General features: G+C 37.8%; 1 protein-coding gene across 3 annotated transcripts in view; it reads right to left on the bottom strand.

Moving 5' to 3' along the window:
* Positions 1-16,380, bottom strand: part of LOC122057910 (ubiquitin carboxyl-terminal hydrolase 18-like) — a 33,176-nt gene extending 16,796 nt beyond the window's left edge. For 2 of the 3 annotated variants that reach the window (XM_042620279.1, XM_042620280.1), the window contains exons 1-6: positions 15,874-16,379; positions 10,544-10,727; positions 10,345-10,433; positions 10,122-10,207; positions 9,861-10,023; positions 9,579-9,702 (exon numbers count right to left, since the gene is read on the bottom strand). In XM_042620279.1, coding sequence (XP_042476213.1) covers positions 9,579-9,702; positions 9,861-10,023; positions 10,122-10,207; positions 10,345-10,433; positions 10,544-10,727; positions 15,874-16,139 — 912 coding nt within the window. In that variant the 5' untranslated portion in view covers positions 16,140-16,379. Of the gene's footprint in view, positions 1-9,578; positions 9,703-9,860; positions 10,024-10,121; positions 10,208-10,344; positions 10,434-10,543; positions 10,728-15,873 lie in introns of all 3 variants that reach the window. The other variant, XM_042620281.1, reaches the window with a different exon arrangement.
* Between the last annotated feature and the right edge of the window lie 7,672 nt (positions 16,381-24,052).

Raw genomic sequence — 24,052 nt, 5'->3', positions numbered from 1 at the left:
ACTATTTTTATTAGTTTCATTTGTGGGGAGGAGTTTTGATTATTTATGAATAATATCTTAAGTAGATGAAGATATAATTAAAAATTCATTTAATTAAATGATGTTTGGTATAAATCAGTGCCAAACTTGGTTCAATAGTATTCAAGCCTTAGGCCTCATCAGTCATCACCGTGAGAATGACAAAGTCAAGAGTTGCTTCTGATTTGTGTTGCTTCTAAGTAATTGAATGTAAGACTATGCACTCAAACCAATAGAAACGTAATAAATGGAATACAAACTAATGAAAACTTAAACCAGCGCGTTGCAGGCAACAGTGGCCTTGACCCCAAAAAATACCACTTCGACGCCAAGGCGAAGCCTAAGCAACACCTTGACAACTATTCTTGAAATATTATCGAACCTCTCTTAGATGCTACTCCCATTATTCCAAACCGCCAAGAGAACTTGACCAACTACGAAGAAGAAAAACACAGCTCAAAAAATTCCATCCTCCTAACTTACCATTACATAATGTAGACTAGAATCACAAGTGATCCTCATCCCAGCCAGCATCTGAAAAATCTGGCTGAATAGGGAGAAATATGAGATCTCACAAACTGTACCTTAGATGGAGCTGAAACTTGGAGTAGATGAAGGTCCTATAGGGTGTAACTGAAAATTAAGAGGTTGTATGTGTCTCTCTGACCAGCAATCTTGGAGGCCTTCAAGTCTTCACACAATCTTGTAATAGCTCCCAAAACCCCCTCACAAAGGCTAAAACAGAAAATAATAAAGAAGAAAAGAGAATTTGATGGTGGGGCTGAGAAGGGAGGAATTAGTGAATGAGCATCTCACCCCTCAGGTTTTGGGTATCTATCCTCAAAGTAATAGCTATCTCAGCCATGAGTAAGCACTCAATTTCATAAACTTCAATCTTTTTTTTTTCATTATGATCAAGGAGATTTAAATAGCCTTACAAAACTTGGACACAAATAAATAACAAAAAAAGAAAACTAACCTAAGTTACAAAATAGAAACGTCTTTGACTAATAAAATTGAAAACTAACTAGCTCACTAAGGAAATAGAAACTAACTCAAGTAAACTAAATAGGAAACTAAGAATAGAAGATTTTGACACAAAGTACTGTTCAAGTGAACAGTAACTCGTTTTATTGTTTGTGTGAACAGTGTTTTCTGATGTGCTACTGTTTTCGTGAATAGTGTTTCATGAACAGTGTTTTCTGACTCTTGTTTTTCTCTTCATCTTCAAGCTTTGATCTACATCAACACATGCATATAATGCTAGACCTGGCAAGGATGAAAGAAGTATCCATTTTTTTTTTTATTTATTCATTTTCGACATGGCTTGCAAATATATGTTCAGCTCATGGAGAGAAACTCCACTAGGTTTCTTCATCACATAAGTTTCTTCTTTCCACAAATCATAACAAAAAAAATTAACTCTTGGATAACTATATACAGTCAATACTGCCAAACAGGCATTAACGCTAGCAGTTTCATCCTTTGAAGATATTGCAGAAAATAATTCACTGCCAACAACCCTATAAAGTATAGTTAAGATCAGAGATTAGAGAACGATTCAACTCGTCAATAATAACAAAGGTCCTTCTTATTTATAAGGAGATTAAAATACACCGAATAGGAAAGTATGGTAACGCTGACTAAGCGTCCCTATCTACAAGAAACCAAATAAGGAAAGTAGGGTAACACTGACTAAGTGTCCCTATCTACAAAACATACTACGGTAAGTAAGACTTAACCAAGATAAAAAATAAAACTAACTACGGTCATCTCAACACTCCCCCTCAAGTTGGTGCGAACATATTGTACATGCCCGATTTGGAGACAAGAGGATGAAATGCCTTACAATGAACAGCCTTGGTAAACACATCAGCTAAATTGATTTGCAGTACTGACAAAGGGAATGCAGATTGTCCCTTGGTCAAGCTTCTCTTTGATGAAGGGTCTATCAATCTCAATATGTATGGTCCTATCATGCTAGATGGGGTTGTGGGCGATGTCGATGGCTGCCTTGTTATCACAATACAAACGCAAAGAACCTTCAACATTAACTCGGAGATCACGCAGTAAGCTCTTAAGCTAGACCAGCTCACAAATCCTATGAGCCATTGCACGATATTCAGCCTCAGCACTAGACCGAGAATCCGAGATACCACAGATTGTTTCTTGCTACGCCAGACGTAGATCTCCGATCATCAATAGATCCAACCTAGTCAGCATCAGTAAAGGTTTCGATCTTCAAGTGTCTCTGATTAGAATACATGACTCCCTTTCCAAAGCGGATTTCAAGTATCGAAGGATCCGACACACAGCTTCAAGGTGAGGTGTCCTGGGTTCATAAAGAAATCAGCTAACAGTACCAACAGTATAGGCAATGTCGAGCCTAGTGTGGGACAGATAGATCAAGTGGCCAACAAGTCTCTGGTACTGTTCTTTATCAACAGAGTCCCCCACTCCACTACTCGGCCATATTTCCTTTGGGAAATAAATATACATCTGCTAGATCTAGCCACTTCTATCCCAAGGAAATACCAAAGAGGTCCTAGGTCCTTAGTCTCGAACTTTGCTACTAGTAAGGCCTTCAGATTGGAGATCTCCTCATCATTGTTACCAGTAATCACAATATCATCAACATAGACAATCAGAGCAGTAACCTGGTTACCTCGCGTCGTTGTGAACAGGGTGTGCTCTGCTTGAATCTGTTTGTATCCAAAGCTGATCATAGCCTTCATAAATCGGCAAAACCATGCCCTGGGAGACTGCTTGAGGCCGTACAATGACTTCTTCAACTTGCAGACACGTCCAACAGTGGAGGCAGTGACAAAACCAAGAGGAACATCCATATAGATTTCTTCTTCAAGATCTCCATTCAAGAACGCATTTTTAACATTCAACTGTTGAAAAATCCATCCTAGATTTGCACCAACAGACAGCAATGCCTTAATAGAGTTCATCTTTGCAATTGGGGCAAAGATTTCCAGGTAATCAATCCCGTAGGGGTGAAGCCCTTGGCCACTAAACATGCCATGTACCGCTCAATTATCCCATCAGCCTTTTGCTTGAGTATGAAACCCCACTTACACCCAACTAACTTCTTTCCCTGAGGAGGAAGAACCAGTTCCCAAGTACCATTTTTATCTAATGCCAGCATTTCCTCAAGCATTGCAGCCTTCCACTTCGGATCATTTATGGCTTCCTTCCAACCCTGTGGAGGAGACACAGAAAACAATGAAGAAACAAAGGCCCTATAGAAGGGAGATAAGGATGCATAAGAAACAAAATGGGAGATGGGATGCTTGGTGCAGAAACGAACTCCATTCCTAACGGTGATGGGAGATCGTCTGTAGGAGCAATAGGTACAATTATGGGAGGCTCAGAGAAAGCAGCAGGTACAATATCAAGTATGGGAGAAGTATTACCTGATACTAGCAAATCTAATGGAGGTGTCACAGAAGCGTATGGCTGGTTGCCAGTGGTATCTTGCTCCTTGGGCCTCCGAGTGTAAGTGATCACATCTCTTACAAGTTGATCTAGTGGCTCCCCCCTGAACGAATGGCATACCCTAAAGAGGAGTATATCAATAACAAAAGGAGGCTCTTCCTCAAGACTCTCCCCTCAAAAAGGTGACGTTAAATACACCTCAGACTCATGAAAAGTGACATCCATGGTGACATACAAACGACGAGTAAATGGTGATAACACTTATACCTTGAGAAGCTGAGTAACCCAAGAAGACACTTATAGAGCCCGTGGAGGCGTGGATCAAGCTTGAACCTTGACGGGGAGGAATTATGAGCAAAGCAGACACAACCAAAGACCCGAGGGGGAAGACTCGAAACATTGGTAGGATTAGGGAGAAAGGAAATAAGGGGCTTAAAATTAAGGACATTAGAAGTTACCCGGTTGATAAGGTGGGCAGCAGTAAGAACGACATCGCCTCAGAGGTGCTTAAGGACACCAATAGCAAACATTAGAGCTCGGGCAACATCAAGGAGATGACGGTGTTTTCACTCAGGGATCCCATCTTGTTCAAGTGTCCGAAAACAAGATGCTTGGGAAAGAATACCTTGAGAATCAAGGTATTATTGAAACACACCATATATATACTCAATGCCATTATCAATACGAAGAACTCATATAGTGGCGTCAAATTGAGCACGAAGCATGGCATGGAAAGATTTGAAACAAGAGAAGGCATCTTATTATTCAAAAAGATACAACCATGTCAGACGAGTACAATTATCAATAAAAGTAAGATGCCACCGAAAACCATTCCTATCAATTGTCCTAGAAGGACCCCATAAATCGGACTGAATAATAGAAAAGGGAATATTACTGTATTTTCAGTAGGAAAGTAAGAAGTTCGTGTATGTTTAGAAAATTCACATACATCACACTTAAGTTGTTCCAAACCACAATGTTTAACTAGAGAAGGAAACATAAGACATAAAATATGAAAAGAAGGATGTCCCAGATGACGGTGCCACTAGTGGAGTTGAGAGAGAGAGAGAGCTGTCAAAATGAAAAATATGTGCTGCCACAGGAGGAGGCACAACCGGTGGAGAATCCAAGTAGTAGAGCCCATCACGGACCTGACCTTACCATACCCAATCGTTGCACCTATCACCAGATCCTCAAAAAGGCAATGAGTAGAAAAAAAAAAGTGAACAGAACCATTCAACTCTAGTTAAATGATAGGTGGAAAGCAAATTAGCACATAATTTGGGAACATGCAAAACAGATGGAAGAGAAATAGTAGAGGTACAAGAAACGGATCCTTTACCAGATATAGGGGACAAAGAACTATCAACCACATGTACCTTATCCCGACCGGAACAAGGAATATAAGTATGGAAGACCTCAGAACTACTTGTCATGTGATTAATAGCACCCGAATCAAGTAACCAAGGGAGAATGAGAGGAAGAAACAGGGAAACTACATGTTTGAGCAAGGTTAGACACAGGAGGAGCAGGAGAAGTGCCTAACTATGTCATTAGTTGCTTAAGGGCAGTCGTTTGATATGGAGATAACGGTGCAGGAGCAGAGATACTGTCAATAGACTCGGACGGATGAGCCTAGGGACCTTGTTTTCCAGTTTTGCTATTACGCTCACCCATGGGACGAACATGGAGCTTCCAGCATGTTTCCGAGTATGGCAAGGGTGACCACAATAGTCACACTGAACAGGTACCCAAGGAGGGGTAGAACCCTTAGACTAGATTTCAGCAATTGGAGTCACCAATAGTACAGACCAAACAGGAACAGTGGAGGGCAGCATAACAGAGGAGCGATGATCCTCAAATAGAACCAAGTTATATGCCTAGAGAATAGGTATGTTTTGTTGCATCCCAAAGATCTTTAGCAAAGTTAAAAAAAACAAAGCTTGGACTAATAGCAGGTTCCATAGAATTTATCAAAAATGACATAAAGATGGCATCATGGCTAACCAAGTGTTAGCGGCAGTAGGATTAGTCAGTTGAGGAGTGTCTCCAATGAGTAAAGCAAAGAAGTTGTTCCCACGAATAGTAAGAAGATAGGAACGAGACTACGTGAGGTGGTTCTGACCATTAAGCTTGATGGGTCCAGTATGAAGGGAGGACTAATTACTTGAACAGCGTCCATCAGGGTCCTTAGGGCACAACATCCTTAGCATCATTACTTATAGCAATCATAGCTCAAAGAGAGAGGAACACGTGGAAAAAAGGAGCACGAAAGCAACAGACACAGGCAAGAAGGAAAAAGCATACACAGGTAGGCAGGCAGAAGCAAACACAGGCAGGCGCAACTATGCAATGGCAGGCGCAAGTAAGCGTTGGTGGTAGCAGACGCAGACAGCGACAACAGCAACAACCGGTGGTAGGCAGCCGCAACGAAGGCGACGGCGACGGCGATGGCGATGGCGACGGCAACGGCGATGGAGATGGAGAGGGCGAGGCACAGGCTGCAATGAGGTGTGAGGAGGCACAAGTAGCTGCAAGGTGTAGGAAGTTGCGACATCGTGGTGGCAGCGGATGTAGGTACGATGAGTTAGGGTTAGGTTTGCATGGAACGGGACTTAGTCTACCATGCTAGACAAGGAGGCGAGGGCCCCCAAGGGCAGAGAAGAAAACCCAAAAAAAAAAAAAAGGAAAAGGAAAAAATAATTTTGGGGTTTTTGTTCTGATATCAAGTAAAGAATCAGAGAGAATGATTCGACTTGTTAGTAATGGAAGAGGTCCTTCTAGAGAGCTACGAAGGACTAAATATAGATAGCCCGGATCCAATTAGGTCCAGCATAGAATTAGATATTTATTCATGAACAAGAAAGTTATAAATAAATAAGTTTATGAAGCATGCTATTAAGTTCTCCAAGGAACCCATGCAACATAATTACAGCTACACTTTTTTTTTTAATAGGTAACTGAAATAGCTAGGCCACTTTGTATTTATAATAAATGAAATAGGTGCAGCAACATAATTACAGCTACGCACAAACATCTTTTTTTTTCTTTTTTCTTTTTTTGATAGGTAACTGAAATAGCTAGGCCACTTTGTATTTATAATAAATGAAATAGGTAAAAGAACTATTCCTTTTTCTGGAATAAATCTCCAATGCACGGCCCCATGCATAGAGCTTTTCTACTAGTGGTCTGCCTATGTTGAGCACATGGAGGGCTTCTTTTCATCAAACCAACTACCAGTCTGTCAGATGAGAAGGCCTCACATTGGGTTAGCCGTCTCTCAAGTTTCAGCCTCATATCTACAATATGACCCACCATGTGTCCGCATTTTCTTTCATATCTTTTAATGATCGACTGAAGTCACCCAAAATTGAATTTTCAACCGAGCTTCTAATCTTTATATCTACTTGTGAGGAAATGCGCTTGTGCTGAATTTTCACCCACTGATTGATGATGAAATAAACAAGAAGTCCACAAATTTTCCGCTTCAAAAAACTGTTGTGGCAGATAGTAGGGCCATCAAGAGAAACTTATCTAGACAAACTATGCAGAAAACAGCCCTCCACTCCCCCCCCCCCCCCCCCCCCCCATTTTTTCTTGCAAAATTATCTTGTACCACCCCTAATTTCAAACCTTATATGAGATACCACCCTAAATTCTCAAAAATATCAAGCGTGCCCCTAAAGTCTAACACCATTAGTTTAGAAATAGAAAATACTCTTTTGACCCTAAAACCAAATATGAATAAAAAAGCCACTTCTCATCCTTTTCACCTCTTTAACTCTGCATTATGAAATACCTTAGAACCCTACAACGAGATTGCAGCAGCCATTGAACGAGATTGCTACCTCCTTCTCGTTGCACATCGCAATCTGAACCAGAACCATAGGGAAAGAAGTCTGCATTGCCATCGTTGGATACAATATCACCATTCGTCCGTTTGGGGGGGATTGGTTTGTTTTTCCACAATTGGAAACTCAAGCATTGGATCAAACGGTCGACACTCTGCATAAGGAAGAGAACAATACAGACATTGGCAAGGAATTGATGGGTTGGAGCGAGGTACTCCAGCCTGACCATGACCCATTTCAAATATAGAGAATCAAAAAATACATCCGAATTTCTCCATTCCTGAACTGAAGCTCACAAGCGCCCCTTTTTCCTACTCTCTCTCAGAATTTCTTTTTTTCTTTTGTTTGCTTCTTTTTGAGGGTAGATTGTCATGGGGGTTCTGTCATCGCTTGGAGGCTGGAGCTTATCAGTCCTCGCTGGAGCAAGGGGCACTTTGAGAGTTCGGTCTAGCTGCCGCTGCAAGGTGTAGGTTGGCTTCGGGAAGGACCGATTCGGAGATTGGGACCAAGATCAAGGCCAAGAACCCTAGGGTTAGGAGGCAAATTTATGCTTTTATCAAGGCCTTCTTGTGGTTCTCCCTCCTGTTGTTGGGGTTTGAAGTTGCATCCGACCTGCAACTGCAACGCATCTTGTCCACACCCTAGGGGGTCCGGATGGAGCTCTGAAGATTTGATGGAATAGTCCAAAAATTCTCTTATTCGATAACAGCTTGTAGGCCACCGAAACAAAGTAGGGAGAGTGAGAGAGAACTAAACAAGACAGGAAGATAGAATTACAGCTCAACACGTCTTGGATTTCAAGGGTAAAGTTGTCATTTAAAAAATACCAACAGTAACACGTCATCACTTGACGCTTGTGAGCTAACGGAATGGATTTAAGAGTCATTACTTTTTCAAAACAGGGTATACACTATGTATTTTTGGGAATTTAGGGTGGTATCTCATATAAGGTTTAAAATTAAGGGTGGTACAAGATAACTTTCCTTTTTTCTTTCTTTTCTGAATGAATAACTCTTTTATCCAATAAAATTTCCCGGCATGGCAAAAAAATGGCCAATGGGAAATATTACTTCACACAATATCTTCTTTTTTTTTTTAATAAAAAAAAATACTTTCACATTAGAACTATCATTATTAGTGTTCTCAAAAAAGAGAGCTTGAAATTTCTGCACAGCTAGACAAGGCCACAAGCCCTCCCAGGGGTCTCATGTATCCATTTTGGATTTGAGAAAATGGCATCAAAGGAGTATTCTATTAGTTACCACATTCCCAGGAAAATTGGACTAAGCAGGAACTCAGATATATGAAGGAAAGGGAATGGAAATCCACCATAATATAGATGAAGGGCATATTTGAATGAGATCCTACTGCTAGCTTCTGGTTAGAAAGGAGAAGCTGTATCAGAAGACAGATATTTCGTTGGCTTCTAGGTCCCAGATCACATGAAAAAAAGCAGAAGCACCGACAATCAAAGAGTTGGGCCAAGGGACTCACTTCAGGCTTTTGGAAACCATCAAAGGCATAAAATCTTAGAATCCAATGGGAAGCTCCTCCCCCCACCACCCCCCCCCCAAAAAAAACCCAAAAAAGAAAGGCAGGATCCTCAGATTCTGCTTATCCAACCTCAAGAGGAAAGATTCTGAAATCCCATCTGAATTTGAAAATCAAAGAAGCAGGAGGTTAGCAAACTGCAGCAAAAGAATTTCATAAACTATAAATTTGGCCCGGAACTTCCCCTTAGACGGAAGTTGCATCATCTGCAGGGTTTATTTGGACCAGAGAGGCAGAGATCAATCACTGACACCAGAAAGAAATTCGTTAAGATTGAGTTCTTTGGGATCTATAACTTAGTTTGCCCAATAGCCCTGACTGAGAACATAGGATATCAAAATGTTAACAAAGAGAGACCAAAATACTGATATAGGCTTCTGCTATAAATTAAGAAATTTTACAGGTTTTCCAATTTTAGATAATAAACCCCAAACAACGTAGCTCATTAATGAACTTTATACAACTCATACATCTGAAAATTCAGCCAAATATATTGTTATGGGAGGCTGCATACATGTTTTCGTCTTTTCTTGGAATGGTCACAGAAACATATAATGCAATCTAAAATTCCATTCCAAATCAGCAATCACTAGAGAGCCCTGACATGGCATCCCTCTAAAATTTTTGTCACTGCATGACAGAATATGTAGACAGACAACTAACAGAAAAAAAAAAAACAGTATTTATTTTTTTCAGCAGAACAGAAACGTTAACCTGAGATTGGAGGTGACCACCAAATATATGTTGAATAAGGGTTGTCTCCTGGGAGCTCGGATGGAGGGCTCTTTCTCCACCAAATTCATCAAGGCACACTGATTGCATTGTGTCAATTGCAAACCTGCAAACAACAATGTAACTATTGAACTGATGCTATAGCATCCTACCTACTACTCATGATGAACCTCAAAGTTCAATTGAGCTATCTTTCCAAAGTCCAACTGCAGAAAAAATTTCATGTAGGTGAAAAATGAATCCAGACAAAAAAAATATGGGAACCTCATGAACTCGTGAGCATCCTCTTGTTTTCCATTGCCAAGATTACCACCAATATTAGGTAACCGAGAGAGAATATTGATAGGTGAAAAGGGATGCGAATTATGACTAGCTCTTTCAATATGGGTTTGAAGTTCACATAAGAAGCACCAATCATTCCGCCTACCTAAAGAACAAGAAACAAAAATCGAAAAGTTAAGGAATAGTTTCAGCCCCAATAGAATAACAGGAAAGATCAAGGAGGGCTCAGTGTTCTGTCCTTACATTCCCTCCGGTGACTTTTCTCCAACAAGAAGGCAACCAGTGGCCGAGTGAATGAAAGACATTGCAGAACCACATTTGCAAAGCAGCTACATGGTAAAAGCAGTCAAAGTAATTAGAAAAAAACATGGCAAGTAAAAAACAATATAACTGAATATCGGATTCAACACTTTAAAAGAAACATTTTATTAATGTCATACTAAGTGTCAAAATAGATGTTGCAAACCTGTTTCCACAATTTATTAGGCCACAAGGTGGAAATCCTGGCTTGTCCCAGTTGAAAAGCTTCACAAATTCATCATAAGGGAAAAGAATCTAAACATTGGACAGTGGAATGAGTGGTCAGTGAGAATAGCAGGAGAAGCATTAAACTCTATTTGTTCAGTGCTTATCTTCAATTGTGCTAAGAGAAGGAAGTCACTCACCTTCTTTGACCGCTGAACCATACAGTTTCCATGACCAGGATCTGATGGAGATTTATCCACAAAGACCGCTCTCCTTCTGGCATCACTGACAGATGGGATCAAAGATATACTGCCAGATGATTTGACTACTTTGCATTCTGATTTGTGAATTGATTTCCAATGTTCTGCTTGGCAAGCTTGAGAGCTGACAAGAAAAAAAAATGCCTCTAAGAAACTGGAAGTTTTAAAAACAACCAACAGTCTGAACATAGACAAATCCATCTAAAAGGATACTGACAACTAATAAAAAATAACTCAGTGGCCAGTGCAGCATAACGAGACAACTACATATCACATTGAGAGACCAGAAGGTATACTAGTTGAGAAGAGAACTCCTTAAACATTGGGAACTGTAAATCACAAGTAGGTAGAAGTAATGTCTAGCCAAAGCAATTAACGAGAAAAATGAAACAGATACAGATCCATTCTAGAAAGAAGAAACAGATACTGGTCCATTCAAGGCATTCCATTCCAAAAAGGCTGTTAATCTCCCCAATCTCAAGGAGCAAATAACATTGTCTCCACTTTTCTCCTGCAAATCGACACTTAATTTTCTTAGATCCCTAAGAGCAATAAATTAATGCCAAACTGTATGCCTCATGATCTCCATCAAGTCTCTTATCTGGACCCACCACCTGATGAAAAATACCAATTACCTTGCGGTTCAGTCTGGCAAGATTGGTTCAAGTTGGACTCATTTTTTGAAGTCCCCGATGGGTAAGTATTTTTGTGTTTCCTATAGTTAAGGGTCAATTCTATAAGCCAAACTATAGGGATTTGAGTCCTATACGATATAGGTGTTAATTTCTAATTTCAATCTTCATCCCAAAAAAAAATTCAATTTCAATTTTTTGTTTTTTTTCGAAGATTTTGTTTAGATTGGGTGCATATTGAGTTACTAATTTGATTCCTTCTGTTTTGTTATGAACTGTTGAATCGGTTTTAGAAAACCTATAAGTGGAAAAAAGTTTCTATTTTCAAATTCCTTGGTTCTCGAGTCTATAAATGTAAGTAATTTGCTAGTTTATGAGCTGTCATAAGATCAACATAGTTGTCAAGGCGTCGCCTAGGTGACGACTAGGCATCCAGGTGGTTTTCCTGGGGCCTAGGCGACAGCCGCCTTGTTGCACTGCATGTCACCTTGTGTTTTGGCACTTATTTATGCCAAATATCACTCAAGTAAATGATTCATTTACTTAAGATATTATTCATAAATAAGCAAATACCCCCTATTTGAATCCAATAAAAATAGTTTAAAAATCAAATTCCAAAAGGATAAAAAGTCAACCCCCCAGTCCAAGAACAAAAACTGGATTTTGGTTATAGGAACGATTTTCAACTTTTAAATGCTGGGGTTTTTCTCAATTATGAAAATTTTATAAATTCTATCATATTAAAACATTCTAAAATCCAAAAGTCCGGTAAAATAATATTTTGTTTTGATATTCATAAAATTATTTTCATTCAGGCGATTTTAATAGTATTCGCGCACTTAAAAATAAGTTTGACTAAAGCATAACATTGTCATTGCAACTCAGATTTAAGTAAGCTTAGACTTGTTAGAAAGTTGGTTTTATGTTATAACTAATACAAAAAGTCTCATGTAAAAATAAAATCATTTGACCAGTCAAACTTATTATAGAATAAGAGCATTTCTCTAAATGTTGATTTTTTATAACTTAATATAACTTAATGTTAATTTTTTATGATTTGATGTGGCTAAATGTTGATTTTTAATGACTTAATGTATCTTAATCTTGATTTTTTATGATACAAGGTATATATAACTTACTAAATAATGTTAGAAAATAGGAAAATTAAACAATAACACTTGTTCGCCTTAAGGCGGGCGCCTTCTCGCCTAAGTGCTTAGACAACCCTCCACCGCCTTGGTTCGCCTTGGCGCCGTGACAACTATGCCTAAGAATAGAAAGTTTAGGAGTTGATTAGTCTATAAATTAGTGGCCTGATATGCCATGTGATACACATAATTTGATGAATCACATGAAGGCTTTCAAGCTGTTTTGGTCTGTGGATTTCAAGCTTACTCTTGAGAGATTCAAGTGTATTACTCCAGTAGATTCAGAAGTGGGTTGTTGTAGATTGATTGGGTTCAGTAGTTTTTCTGGTGGATTCCAGATTGAGAATTTGGTATGATTCCAGCCATACAGGTCAGGTGGACTCCTGATCATATATTTTCATATTTCTCTTCTTCTACAGCACATATCAGGTCAATTCTGAACTTTCCTCTCCTGGCGCATGCTAGTTTCTAGTTCTATTCTGATTAGTCTAATTAACAATCTGTTTACTAGTTTCAGGTCTGTTTTCCCTTCAAATACTGAATTCTGATTTCCAGCATGTTCTAGTTTCCAGTTCTGTTTTCACTTCAGAATTCTCCCCTCAAATTTCTGACACCACATTGCTGTACTGTTTCTGAAAGTACAGCTGCAAAAAATGAAGTGTTGTTCTGATTTCAGTTTCTGTTTCTCAAATCAGTTTCTAAAACCTTTCACCAAACCTGGTTTCTATATTTTCGTAGTTAACAATTCTGTTTTCTACTTCCTGCCTGTGTTTTGGTGACCAGCTAAAAGTGGGATTCTTCCATATCACTGAATCTAACTATTGGATTGCAATGAAACTTTGACGGATTGTTCTTCTTACCTGTTAGATCAATCAACCATAATTGCTGGTTCATCTGAATTATATTCTTCAAGTTATTCAATTTCCCTATTTGCTGGTTTGGTTCCTACCTTTCCTGTGATTCTGATTTTCTGAGATCCAATTATAAGGCCCAAATCTAAGGTCCAATGTGAGTGCATGAAATATGTGTTTTAACTAAATTGTCTAACTGTCATCGTCCCTCTTTAAAGTAAAGTCTTGGGGGTTCAAGTATACTGTTGCAGGTTAGTTTTTAAGCATATAGAAGTTTCTATGTTGAATAGTTATAGTAGGAAGGGTCTGTTTACTGTTATAATTCTATTTCCTTTCCCTCCACTTTCTTTGTTTCTTTTCTAACATTATCACGGAACTCTCCCTAAACTCTATTTTCTGTTTTCCTTTCTCTAATACCCTGTTTTCCCTCCTATGATCTCTTATTTCTCACTTCAAGATCAGAATAAGCACTTGTCTATTTCGCAATTTCAGTAACTATTCTTTCTCAGTTACTGTTAAAGGCTACTGTAAACAGTCCCTAAAGTACCATATTCCTTAATTTTCCCCAAATTTATTCTATTTATTAAAACCCTAACCAGTCCTACCCTTTTCCCCGCCACCTTAATCTTTTAGTTTAGTCCAAGAATTTGACACCCTATTCACTAACCAAAGCATCTCTCCATGAGGCTTCTCCATAGACCCTGGGAGGATCTACGCTATAAACTTCATCATCCTCAAACTTCTCCCCCACCCCACCCACCCCAAAAATGAAAGATAAAAACCATTCACAAAACTCTTTTATGTGAGAAGGAAACTCACCATCACGACATCACCCCCTACCAAAGTTTAAAATAAATGCCACAACCAGAATCTCTCAAAATTCTAATACCCCTTCCAAAGAATTGTCAAAAACCCTCCTTTTGTTGATAATAAAAGCTCATGACAGACCTCTAACCACTAACTTATCGCCTCAATATTTCCTTTTTCTTTTCACTCGTTTAAAGATAAGTAAATGTTTGTTTTAACGATGGACAAAAGAAGCAACCACAAAGGATTCTAAACAACCAATATAGAGTTCCCTAAACAAAGGAACACCCTACACTATTTCGATGAATTTGACCATCCTATACAAAATCATCTAAATTGCAAGTGCATAATATTTATTCATTCCCATTTGGGAAAAGTAGACATCAAATGGAATAAAAAATAACATCATCTTAGCTTTTCATGATCAGTGTGCACACCGGCACTTCCTTAGAATGCTGACTTAAAAACAGACAAATCTTGAAATCTCAAAACTAATGGTGTACGATGTCTTGTATTCCGTCGCAATTTAATCTAAGGAGTATTGATGCAGGCGCCTTGACATGACAGAACGGCATGCCGTGGGGGTTGCAAGGGGGCAGGAGGCCCTCTGCATAGCGGGGTTGTAGGGGGCACAACCCCCTGCTCGAATTTTTTATTTGAGGGCAGTTTTGTACTTTCCGAATTAAGATTTTTTTGTTCTTTCTCTGTAATGCAAGAAATACTGAGAGGTGTGAGGACGAGCGTTGTAACCCTATTCTCCATTGAAAGTGAAGCAGAATCTCATCTCACCGAGGACGTAGACAATCTTTCCGAACCTCGTAAACTTGTGTGCATTTTTTGTTCTTGTTTTTCCATTACCTTCTACATCGCTTTTAGGTTTGTGTTTCTACAAAATCATCATCCTTGCTTCTTTTCCTACTCAGCAAGCAAAAGTACAGAAAGTAACTTCGTTTGCTCACTGAGAGTAAGTTCAAGTCTTCAAAGAGTAGAATTTGCTCCAAAGTAGTTAAGCTTGGACCGGCAATATCCTGACAACGATTCATTAAGGTCAACCTCACCCCAAAAGGCCAAAACAAGCTTTTTCATCTTTATTTAGTAGAAGTGATTCAAAATTCAGAATAGAGGTGTTTGAAGCACCACTTTTCTCAAACCAAACTTTGTCCAGATAAAAGATTAACTCCTTTGCTTACCAAAATTTATCTTCTTTAAAAAAAAAAAAAAAAATCGTTTCCCCTTGATAATTACCAGAATTTTATCTCCAATAAAGCAAGAAGAAAAAAATATTTTCTTTTTTTTTTTTTATTTGATAATTGAACTACAAAAATCAATGGAGCATTTATATACTCCTATCTTCAAAAACGACGTCTCTAACCGACATTGGCATTTCTACCCAAAAAAAAAAAAAGACATTGGCATGACTCGTGGACATATCCCTCCTCTAATCTGTCAAGGCACCCAAAAACCCTACCATCTCTATTCAATAATCACGCACAAGAACCTTCTCACTCAATGTATCATCTCTTCGATGGCCCTAGGACTTCAACACAATTTTCCACAATCTAGCACTATTACGTTCCCAGAAAAAGTGAATAAAATTAGACATGAGGAGAGATTTCATAAAAACTAAAACAAACAAACAAACAAAAAAAAAAAAAAAACAGAAGATGCCCACGAAAGGCAAACAAGACACAACAAGAAAAATAAATGACAAGGGAAAAAACCGTAAAATTCCATCTACAAGCAATCTGATCTCAATGTATCTTTAAAGAGTGAGAAAGAAACATAGAATAGCAAAAACACCTAAATTTTGAAACAGAGAAAACAAAGCGCACCAGTATCGAACAATTTTGCAACGTGAACACTTCTTATTCGTAGAATTGCCGCAAACAGCGCAGCCATCGCCGTCGCCGGCAACGGCCAGCATCTCGTCGCGACCAGTCCGGCGATTACCCTCTCCTTCGTCGAAATTGGCGTCGACGACGAAATACTTCGAAGCCGTGTTCTTCACCAGGTGAAGTAATCCAAGAGCAACGAGAAACGCAGTGAAGACGAATTGAAGGAACCAATAGGGATCCAACGAAAGGCCAGCGACATGCATCGACGCTCGAAGCTCACATGGATTGAATTTGGAAACCAATCGAGAGATAGAAAAAGAAAAAGAAAGAGAGATCGCTCTAGGCTTTCTCTTTTCTCTCTCTTTTCTCTCTTTCTCTTCTGGTCCTTTATATATCTTGTCGTTCTTACTATTATTTACAGGTATATTTAAATGATGGAATTGATGATTTGTTTCAAAGGATGTTGGAAAGAAGAGTTGCTATAACTAGCTATGATCGTTACCTCGGTCTTCTCGGTAGGTTTTGGGGGCTTACGCCTCTTTTATTTTCTTTCTTCTTTTTTTTTTTTTTTTTTTCTCATTTACTTCTATACAAAGAAACCAACCCCAATCATTCAGTATTATGGCACGTGGTATAAGATTGAAACTCATCTGATCGTTGGATTAGAACAAGTAGTTGCACCGTACAATCACAGGAGTCCAATTAGGGTTGAGTTGTAGGGGTAGGTCAGAATCTTTATTAGAACAAAAAAAGGAATGTCCTTGCTTGCTAATGCTCCATTACGTACGAATTTCCCTTTTTATTTTTTTTTTAATGAAAAAGAAAATAATACAATATCTTGGATTTGGCTCCTCTGTGGTGTAATACAGTGTTCCGCGTGCATCCAATGCCTAAAAACGTCTTGGTTTGCATGTGATCACCTTGGGTTCCATGCCAAGACATTTCTGGCCGTTGGATGTGTGTCAAACACTGTGTTGTGCCATGGACTTAAGGAAGACAATAAATCTTGGCCCCAAGCTCCCACATGGGTCTTGAATGGTTTATTTATTTATAATAATAATAATAATAATAATAATAATAATAATAATAATAATAATATAATCTTATCCTAATTAAATGGGATTGGTTACATAGATTTAATCAAAGATGATAAAAAAAAAAAAAAAATCAAAGAAATGAGTGCACATAAATATACGATCCAAGAATTTCAAAGTGAAAGAGCTATGTATCACCTATAACTTTGATGTATTCAAATTGTATCGACCAATCCATATTAGGATTCACAAAGCTTGATACAACTTGCGAAACTATTTTTAAATCCTTGTCTAATCTACTTAGTTTGAAAAGCATTTTAAACTCAATTTATGGAGCTTTGTATTAACTACACAAATCATGTTACATCATTCTTCTCTATTTTTTATAAACAAGAAAAAAAAAAAATCTTCTCTATTTAAGGTAATATTGTTAACTCATCATTAGCTCACACAATTAAATAATATTTTTTATGTGTATGTAAATTTTAAGTGGTATGTCTCCCCCCCCCCCCCTCTAAGTAATATAATAGACATGCAAGCCAAGGTTAGTACTATTTTTTTTTTCTTGTGAAATGTTTAAGTTTAGTACCTTAGCCCCATTTTGTATGTCATAAGCCTTTTAATTACTATAGTTTTCTATGACGAAAACTAGGGGAGAAACGAGAGTGATCTAAGATAAGGTGAACATTGATGTATATTACGAACTTTTCTTTAAAAAAAAAAAAAGCTCTTATCTTATTTGATTCGATAAATATTTTGTTAGTCATTTTTCAAGTGCCAATGACATTCATTGAAGTTTCTCACCAAAAAATAAATAAATAAATAAATAAAATATTAAAGATTCAACTACACAAAAGCATAAAATTAGCTTTTCATTAGTGAAAATAGTAGTTAGCATAAAAGGAAATATATACAATTTCTTTTCTTAAGAATGCAAGAAAGTGAAACAACTTTACATATCTCAATGAAACCTGGAAATTAATGCAATATAACCTATTCTATATGTCTAGTGTGAAATTCTCTTAAAGGAATGCTATCGTCGTGTAGACACCTTGTTTTTATGGACCAAAACAAATAGATTGAGACTGGAGATAGAGAGTCATAGATGTAAGATAACATAATAAGATTTATAATGGTTTGACCTCTTGCTTACATCCAATTTTAAAGACCTTGCTTTTTTATTTCCATTATCTCACTATTGCTTTAAGGGAGTAACCAAACTCTCTGAATTGCTTCCATGGTAGCAGTCAAACATATGTATGATCACTTCCTAGTGATTACTCTTGTGGAGATCCCAAATCCCAGATCCCAGTATTTAACAAATACAACTCTTTATAAAAAAGAACGAGGTTTTCCAAACTCAAATAGAGCAATGCCTCTTAGTAGACAAATATACAAATCAAAGCACCAACTTTTTTTTTGTGAAAATACAAAATTTATTAATTACTGAATATAAGATAGAACATCAATGTCATGGTTAATGTCATGGATGAAAAAAACCTATTGTTCATAGCCCTTGTGGCTAACTCTGCATAGTGAGGACCATATCGTGCATAGGCCTGAGGCAAAAAGTGGTTTTTAAGCAAACACTACGGACATCTAACAAAAGGGGTATTGAACTCCAAGGCCACGATTTAGTGCTCCCCTCAACCAATAATTCTTCTATCTCCTTAGAGTCATTCCATATCTTTTCTAGTCTCCATCCTCCATCTATTGCTTGCTTAAGCCCATAAAGAATGCCTCAAGCACTGAACTCCAAAGCTTGTCCTATCATCATATAATTAGCATGTAATGAGACACACTTATCTTTGCTTAAATTCAAGCAGTACATCTAGCAATATTTTTTGTAGGGTCGGTGGCTGCCGAACATATCAATAATGTTGGCGTACTACTTGGAATTAACATATTATATCTGTTCATGATTTGAATATTAGGTAATGGGTCTTGGGTTATCTTCCCCGAGTGGGAAATCCACTCAAAAACAAGATTTAAGACCAACTATGGATTTGGATTTACCTTGGTGAAGATGACCTTGTTCTGGAGAGACCATAGGAAATAGTAGGTAATAATAAAAATGGTAAAAAAAAATTCTAAGTCATCAGTAGGTATAGTCATGGAATTAAAGCATATAATAAGAGATTGAAAAGAAGATGCAATAATGAATTCAGTTCTGAATCCCAATGTGTTGGCAGCTCATATTCGTTTGGTAAATTCACAAGAGATGAAGATATGTCATAACGATTCCTATTGGTTGTGGCACAAGCCATAAGATTGATCAATCTCAATCCATTTACCCACATTGGCTTTTGTAGATAATCCATCATAAGCAATTCTCTAGAAGAATAATTTAAATTTTGGATGGATTTTCAATTTTCAAAAGAATCACCACCAATGTGAGCAACAAGATGTGTAGGTATACCCGTTTGAGATTCCAATTGGGTTAGTAGAAATATTATATGATAAAATGCTAAAAGCCAATTTGGTGGTAAGAACCCCTTTCGTTGAGAGGTGGCATCACCAAGAGTCGTTATTAAAGGAAATTTGAATTTTTAAGATTGCATTATCAACTGATAGAGGAAAGAAACAATGAAGATAATATAACCCAACATTCCAATCATTTCTACAGAGAAAATCACTGACCCAAAATAAAGAGACAGGTGTTTATCCTGAGACATAATTTGGTGATAGAGAGAAATTATGAAGGGAAGTGATCCAATGATCGGTCCAAAGAAAAGTGTTACATCTATTGCCAATTTTTCTTATCAACATTTTCTTGAGTAAAGTGATGATACTCATAATGTTGTTCCATGTGACAAATCCCTTTTTTTCAAAGGTAACGGGGTGAAAAATAGACCTGTTTGGGAAGTATTTTCCTATTTAAGCTCTGTGCCCAAAGGGAATCCTCCTCATTAATAGGATGCCAACCAAGTTTCAGAAGGAGGGCTTTATTTTGGGTTTCCAAACTTCTAATTCCTAGCCCACCATAAGACTTAGGTAAGTAGATGTTGTCACTATTCCAATGAGATGAGATTTCTCAGTTTAGTCTTTATCACTATTCCAAAAATGTCGATATATGGAGTCCATTTTCCTGCAAATATCTTTAGGAAAAGTAAAGTAAGATGTTAGATCAAACACCAAGAAATATGAAAAATAAAGAGAAAATAAATCCGCACGACATAGAGATTTAACGATGTTCACACACTAGGGTGGTGTGCTACATCTTCGGGTGAATAAAAAGATGTTTCACTATGCAGAAGAGAAATTACACCCAAGCAGCGACGAGAAAATTCGTCCTAAAACCCTAGCTCAAAAAACCTCCAAAATACAATGATTTTCTTAACAAGCAATAGTACATTATATACTCCAAGTCGAGGGTCAACCCATCGGGTCACGGTCGATCCGGTGGAACCATAACCCCGCACCCCCATATGAGATCAGTGTTCAGCCCAATCCCTCTGCTTCCATCACAGATCTCAGAAAACTTTTCATTCGAATCGCCATCAAAATATGTCGGAGCTGGTCAATCTTCAAAATGGATCAAGAATTCGAGACAAACTTAACAAATCTCCACCTTAGCTTGAATACTCCTCCAACAAATAAACAAATAGCTAAAATCTTCATCTTCTCCAATAGCCCTCCACAGGGCTGAACTCAAACACGGCAAATACCTAGTAAGTTCAAGTAATGCTCGAACTTATCAACACACAAAGGCTTAGTCAACATATCAACTGGATTGTCTTCAGTATCAATCTTCAACACTTGAATATTACCTCAAGTAATTATCTCTATGATGAAATGATACCGAACATTAATGTGTTTCATCCTCTCATGATACATTTGACCTTTAGTCAAGTGAATAGCACTCTGGCTATCACAATGGCCAACAGTCACCCCATGATCCATGTTGAGTTCTCCCAACAAACATCTAAGCCAAATAGCTTCTTTAATTGCCTTAGTCACTGCCATATACTCTGCTTCAGTAGTAGATAATGCAATTGTTGCCTGTAAAGTAGCTTTCCAACTAACTGTACTTCCTCCAAGAGTAAATACATAGCCTGTGAGTGATCACCTCTTGTCAAGATCACCTGCATAATATGAATCAACATAACCAGATAAACTAACACCATTCCTCCCAAACTCCAGAGGTCCCTTTCAAGTACCTAAGTATCCACTTCACTGCTTCCCAATGAATTTGAGATGAAAGATTTGGGGGCAGCAAGTAAGGTCCTTGGTATGGAGATCAAGACGGATTGAAAAGCAGGGAAGTTATGGCTATCTCAACAGAAGTACACTGAGAAGGTATTGAATCATTTTGGCATGTAAGATGCCAAACATGTAACTACTCCTCTTGCATCTCATTTTAGACTTTCAGCTGCTCTATCACCTAAGACAGATGAAAATGTGGAGTACATGTCACGTGTTCCATACTCTAGTGCAGTTGGCTCCAAGCTGCTTGACATGCCAAAGACAACGGTCTTCCAGGGTAGGGAATAGTCAAAATCAAAAGATTCCCTAACAAATATACCGTAAAAATAGCACCACACAAATATAATATCCTTCATCACGAGGATAGGTATATCCAAAATGGTCATTGTTCCTTCAACTTGTTGACCTCATTCCTATCTTTTGCTGCAATCAACATATCATCAACATAAAGCAGCAAATATATGAATGATCCATCAAATAGCTTTCTGAAATAAACACAACAATCATATTGACACCTGCAGTATCCAAAACTAGCCATAATTGAATCAAACCTTCTATACCCTGTCTAAGAGACTATTTCAAACCATATAGGGACTTCTTCAACAAGCATACATGGTCCTTCTTAAATCTGTTCTAGTTCACCATGCAAGAATGTTGTTTTCACATCAAGTTGTTCCAACCCCAAATCATGCATAACAACTAAAGTAAGTAGGACACGAATACAACTATGCTTAATAATAGGTAAGAAAACATTATTAAAATCAATTCCTTGTACCTGACTGTAGCCCTTTGCAACCAACCATGCCTTGTACCTAGCATCTTCAACACCTGAGGCAGATTCCTTCTTCTTGAAAACCCATTTGCAGCTAACAATTTTCTTCCCTGTTCTCGGCTTGACAAACTCCCAAGTTTTGATTTTTATAAAGAGATTCCATCTCCTCATTCATGGCAATCAATTATTTTGTAAAATCAATTGAAGTAACAGCTTCAAAGTATGTTGCAGGCTCATTATTTTCAATGTATCTGCAACAAACAATGCATAAGCAACAAATTCAGCATGCCCATACTTTTGTGGTTGTCTAATATTCCTCGTTGGTCTATCATTGGCATTGTTGTACCACTCTTCTTCTTGATTCCCTTAAGCATCATCTCCTTCAGTAAAAATAGGCAGTTGAACTAAAGTAAATTGTGTTTTTTTTTAAGATGAACCACCAATTTCAAACTCCACCTTCTCTCTAGATATTTCTTGACTTTTATCACAATGAACAAGAGCTTCTTTCCTAGGATGCAGCATAGCAGATTCATCAAAAGTAACATCTTTGCTAATAAGAAATTTTGAAAATTTTGGATCATGACACCACAACCTGTATCCTTTCACTCCAAATCCATACCCAAGAAAAATGCATTTCTTAGTCTTAGATTCCAACTTTCCTTCATTCACATGTACATAAGCATCCAAATACTTTTAAATTAGAGTAGTCTGCAGGCTTACTTGACCAAATTTTCTATGGAGTCTTGCACTCAATAGCTATGCAAGGAGATTGATTCACTAACAAGGTTGTTGTGTTAACTGCTTCTGCCCAAAACTCCTAGCCTAATTCAGAATTTGATAACATACACATCACCTTTTCTAACAAGGTTTTATTCATACGCTCTGCCACTCCATTTTTTTGGGGTATTTTAACAACTGTATGGTGTCTTGTAATACCTTCATTTTTGTAGAACTCATTAAAGTCACCTTCACAGAACCCTAGGCCATTATCGGTTCTCAACCTTTTAATTTGTTTCTCGATCTGCTTCTCGAGCAAATTCTTCCACTATTTGAAAGTGACAAATGCTTCATTTTTGTGCTTCATGAAATAAACTCAAACCTTCCTAGAGAAATCATTAATGAAAGTAAGCAAGTACATTGCACCAGCCCCCTTTGAAGCAACTTTGGAGGGCCCCCACAGGTCTGAATGAAGGTAGTCCAAAGTTCCCTTAGTCCTGTGAATAGTAGTACTAAAGCTGACTCTCTTCTACTTCATGAACACACAATGCTCACATAACTCCATTGCTCCGTACTCTGACCACACAATAAGCCCCTTTTACTTAATGATGCCATCCCTCTTTCACTCATATAGCCTAACCTCATGTGCCATAAATTTGTGACATCTGATTCAAACATAGATGATGAAGTTACTGCAATAGACCCAATGACTGTAGTACCCTGCAACACATACAAACTGCCAACCTTGATTCCTTTCATCAATAAGAGAACACCCTTGCTGATCTTCATGACTCCACCTTCAGCTGTATATTTGCACCCATTTGAATCAAGGGTGCCTAAACTGATGAGATTCTTCTTCAAATCAGGGACATGCTTGAAATTAGACAAGGTTCTGACAATGCCATCATACATCTTGATATTAATCATTCTCATTCCAATAGTCTTACAAGAAATATTATTTCCTATCAACACAACTCCACCTCGAACTGATTCATATGTGGAGAACCATTCACAACTGGGTCACATATGGTAGGAACAACCAAAGTAAAAAATCCATTCATCTTGTGATCTAACTCTGTCATCAGTCACCAAAAGCATATCAGACTCACTCTCATCTTTAACAATACTAGCTTCTACAGAATCATCTCTCTTCTATTGATTTTAGGCACCACCACTTGCTTTCTGCTTATTTAAAAGCTTACAACATTCAAATTTAATATGTCCATTTTTCTTATAGTAATTACAGGTCAAATTCTTGTGCTTAGATTTTGATTTAACCTTTTTTTTTGTGACCATTTAAACCCCTTTCATTTGTTCTCCCCCTAGCTACCAAACCAACACCATCAGATTTATTGGTAGATGTTAACTTATCATCAATCTTCTACTTGCTTTGCAAATTCGTTTTGACATCCTCAATAGAGATTGTCTCTCTACCATAAATCATAGT

This window comes from Macadamia integrifolia, chromosome 12 (genome assembly GCF_013358625.1).
Source record: "Macadamia integrifolia cultivar HAES 741 chromosome 12, SCU_Mint_v3, whole genome shotgun sequence".
NCBI classification, from domain to species: domain Eukaryota; kingdom Viridiplantae; phylum Streptophyta; class Magnoliopsida; order Proteales; family Proteaceae; genus Macadamia; species Macadamia integrifolia.
Note: the sequence above shows the minus strand (reverse complement) of the source record. Positions and strands in the feature narration are given on the sequence as shown.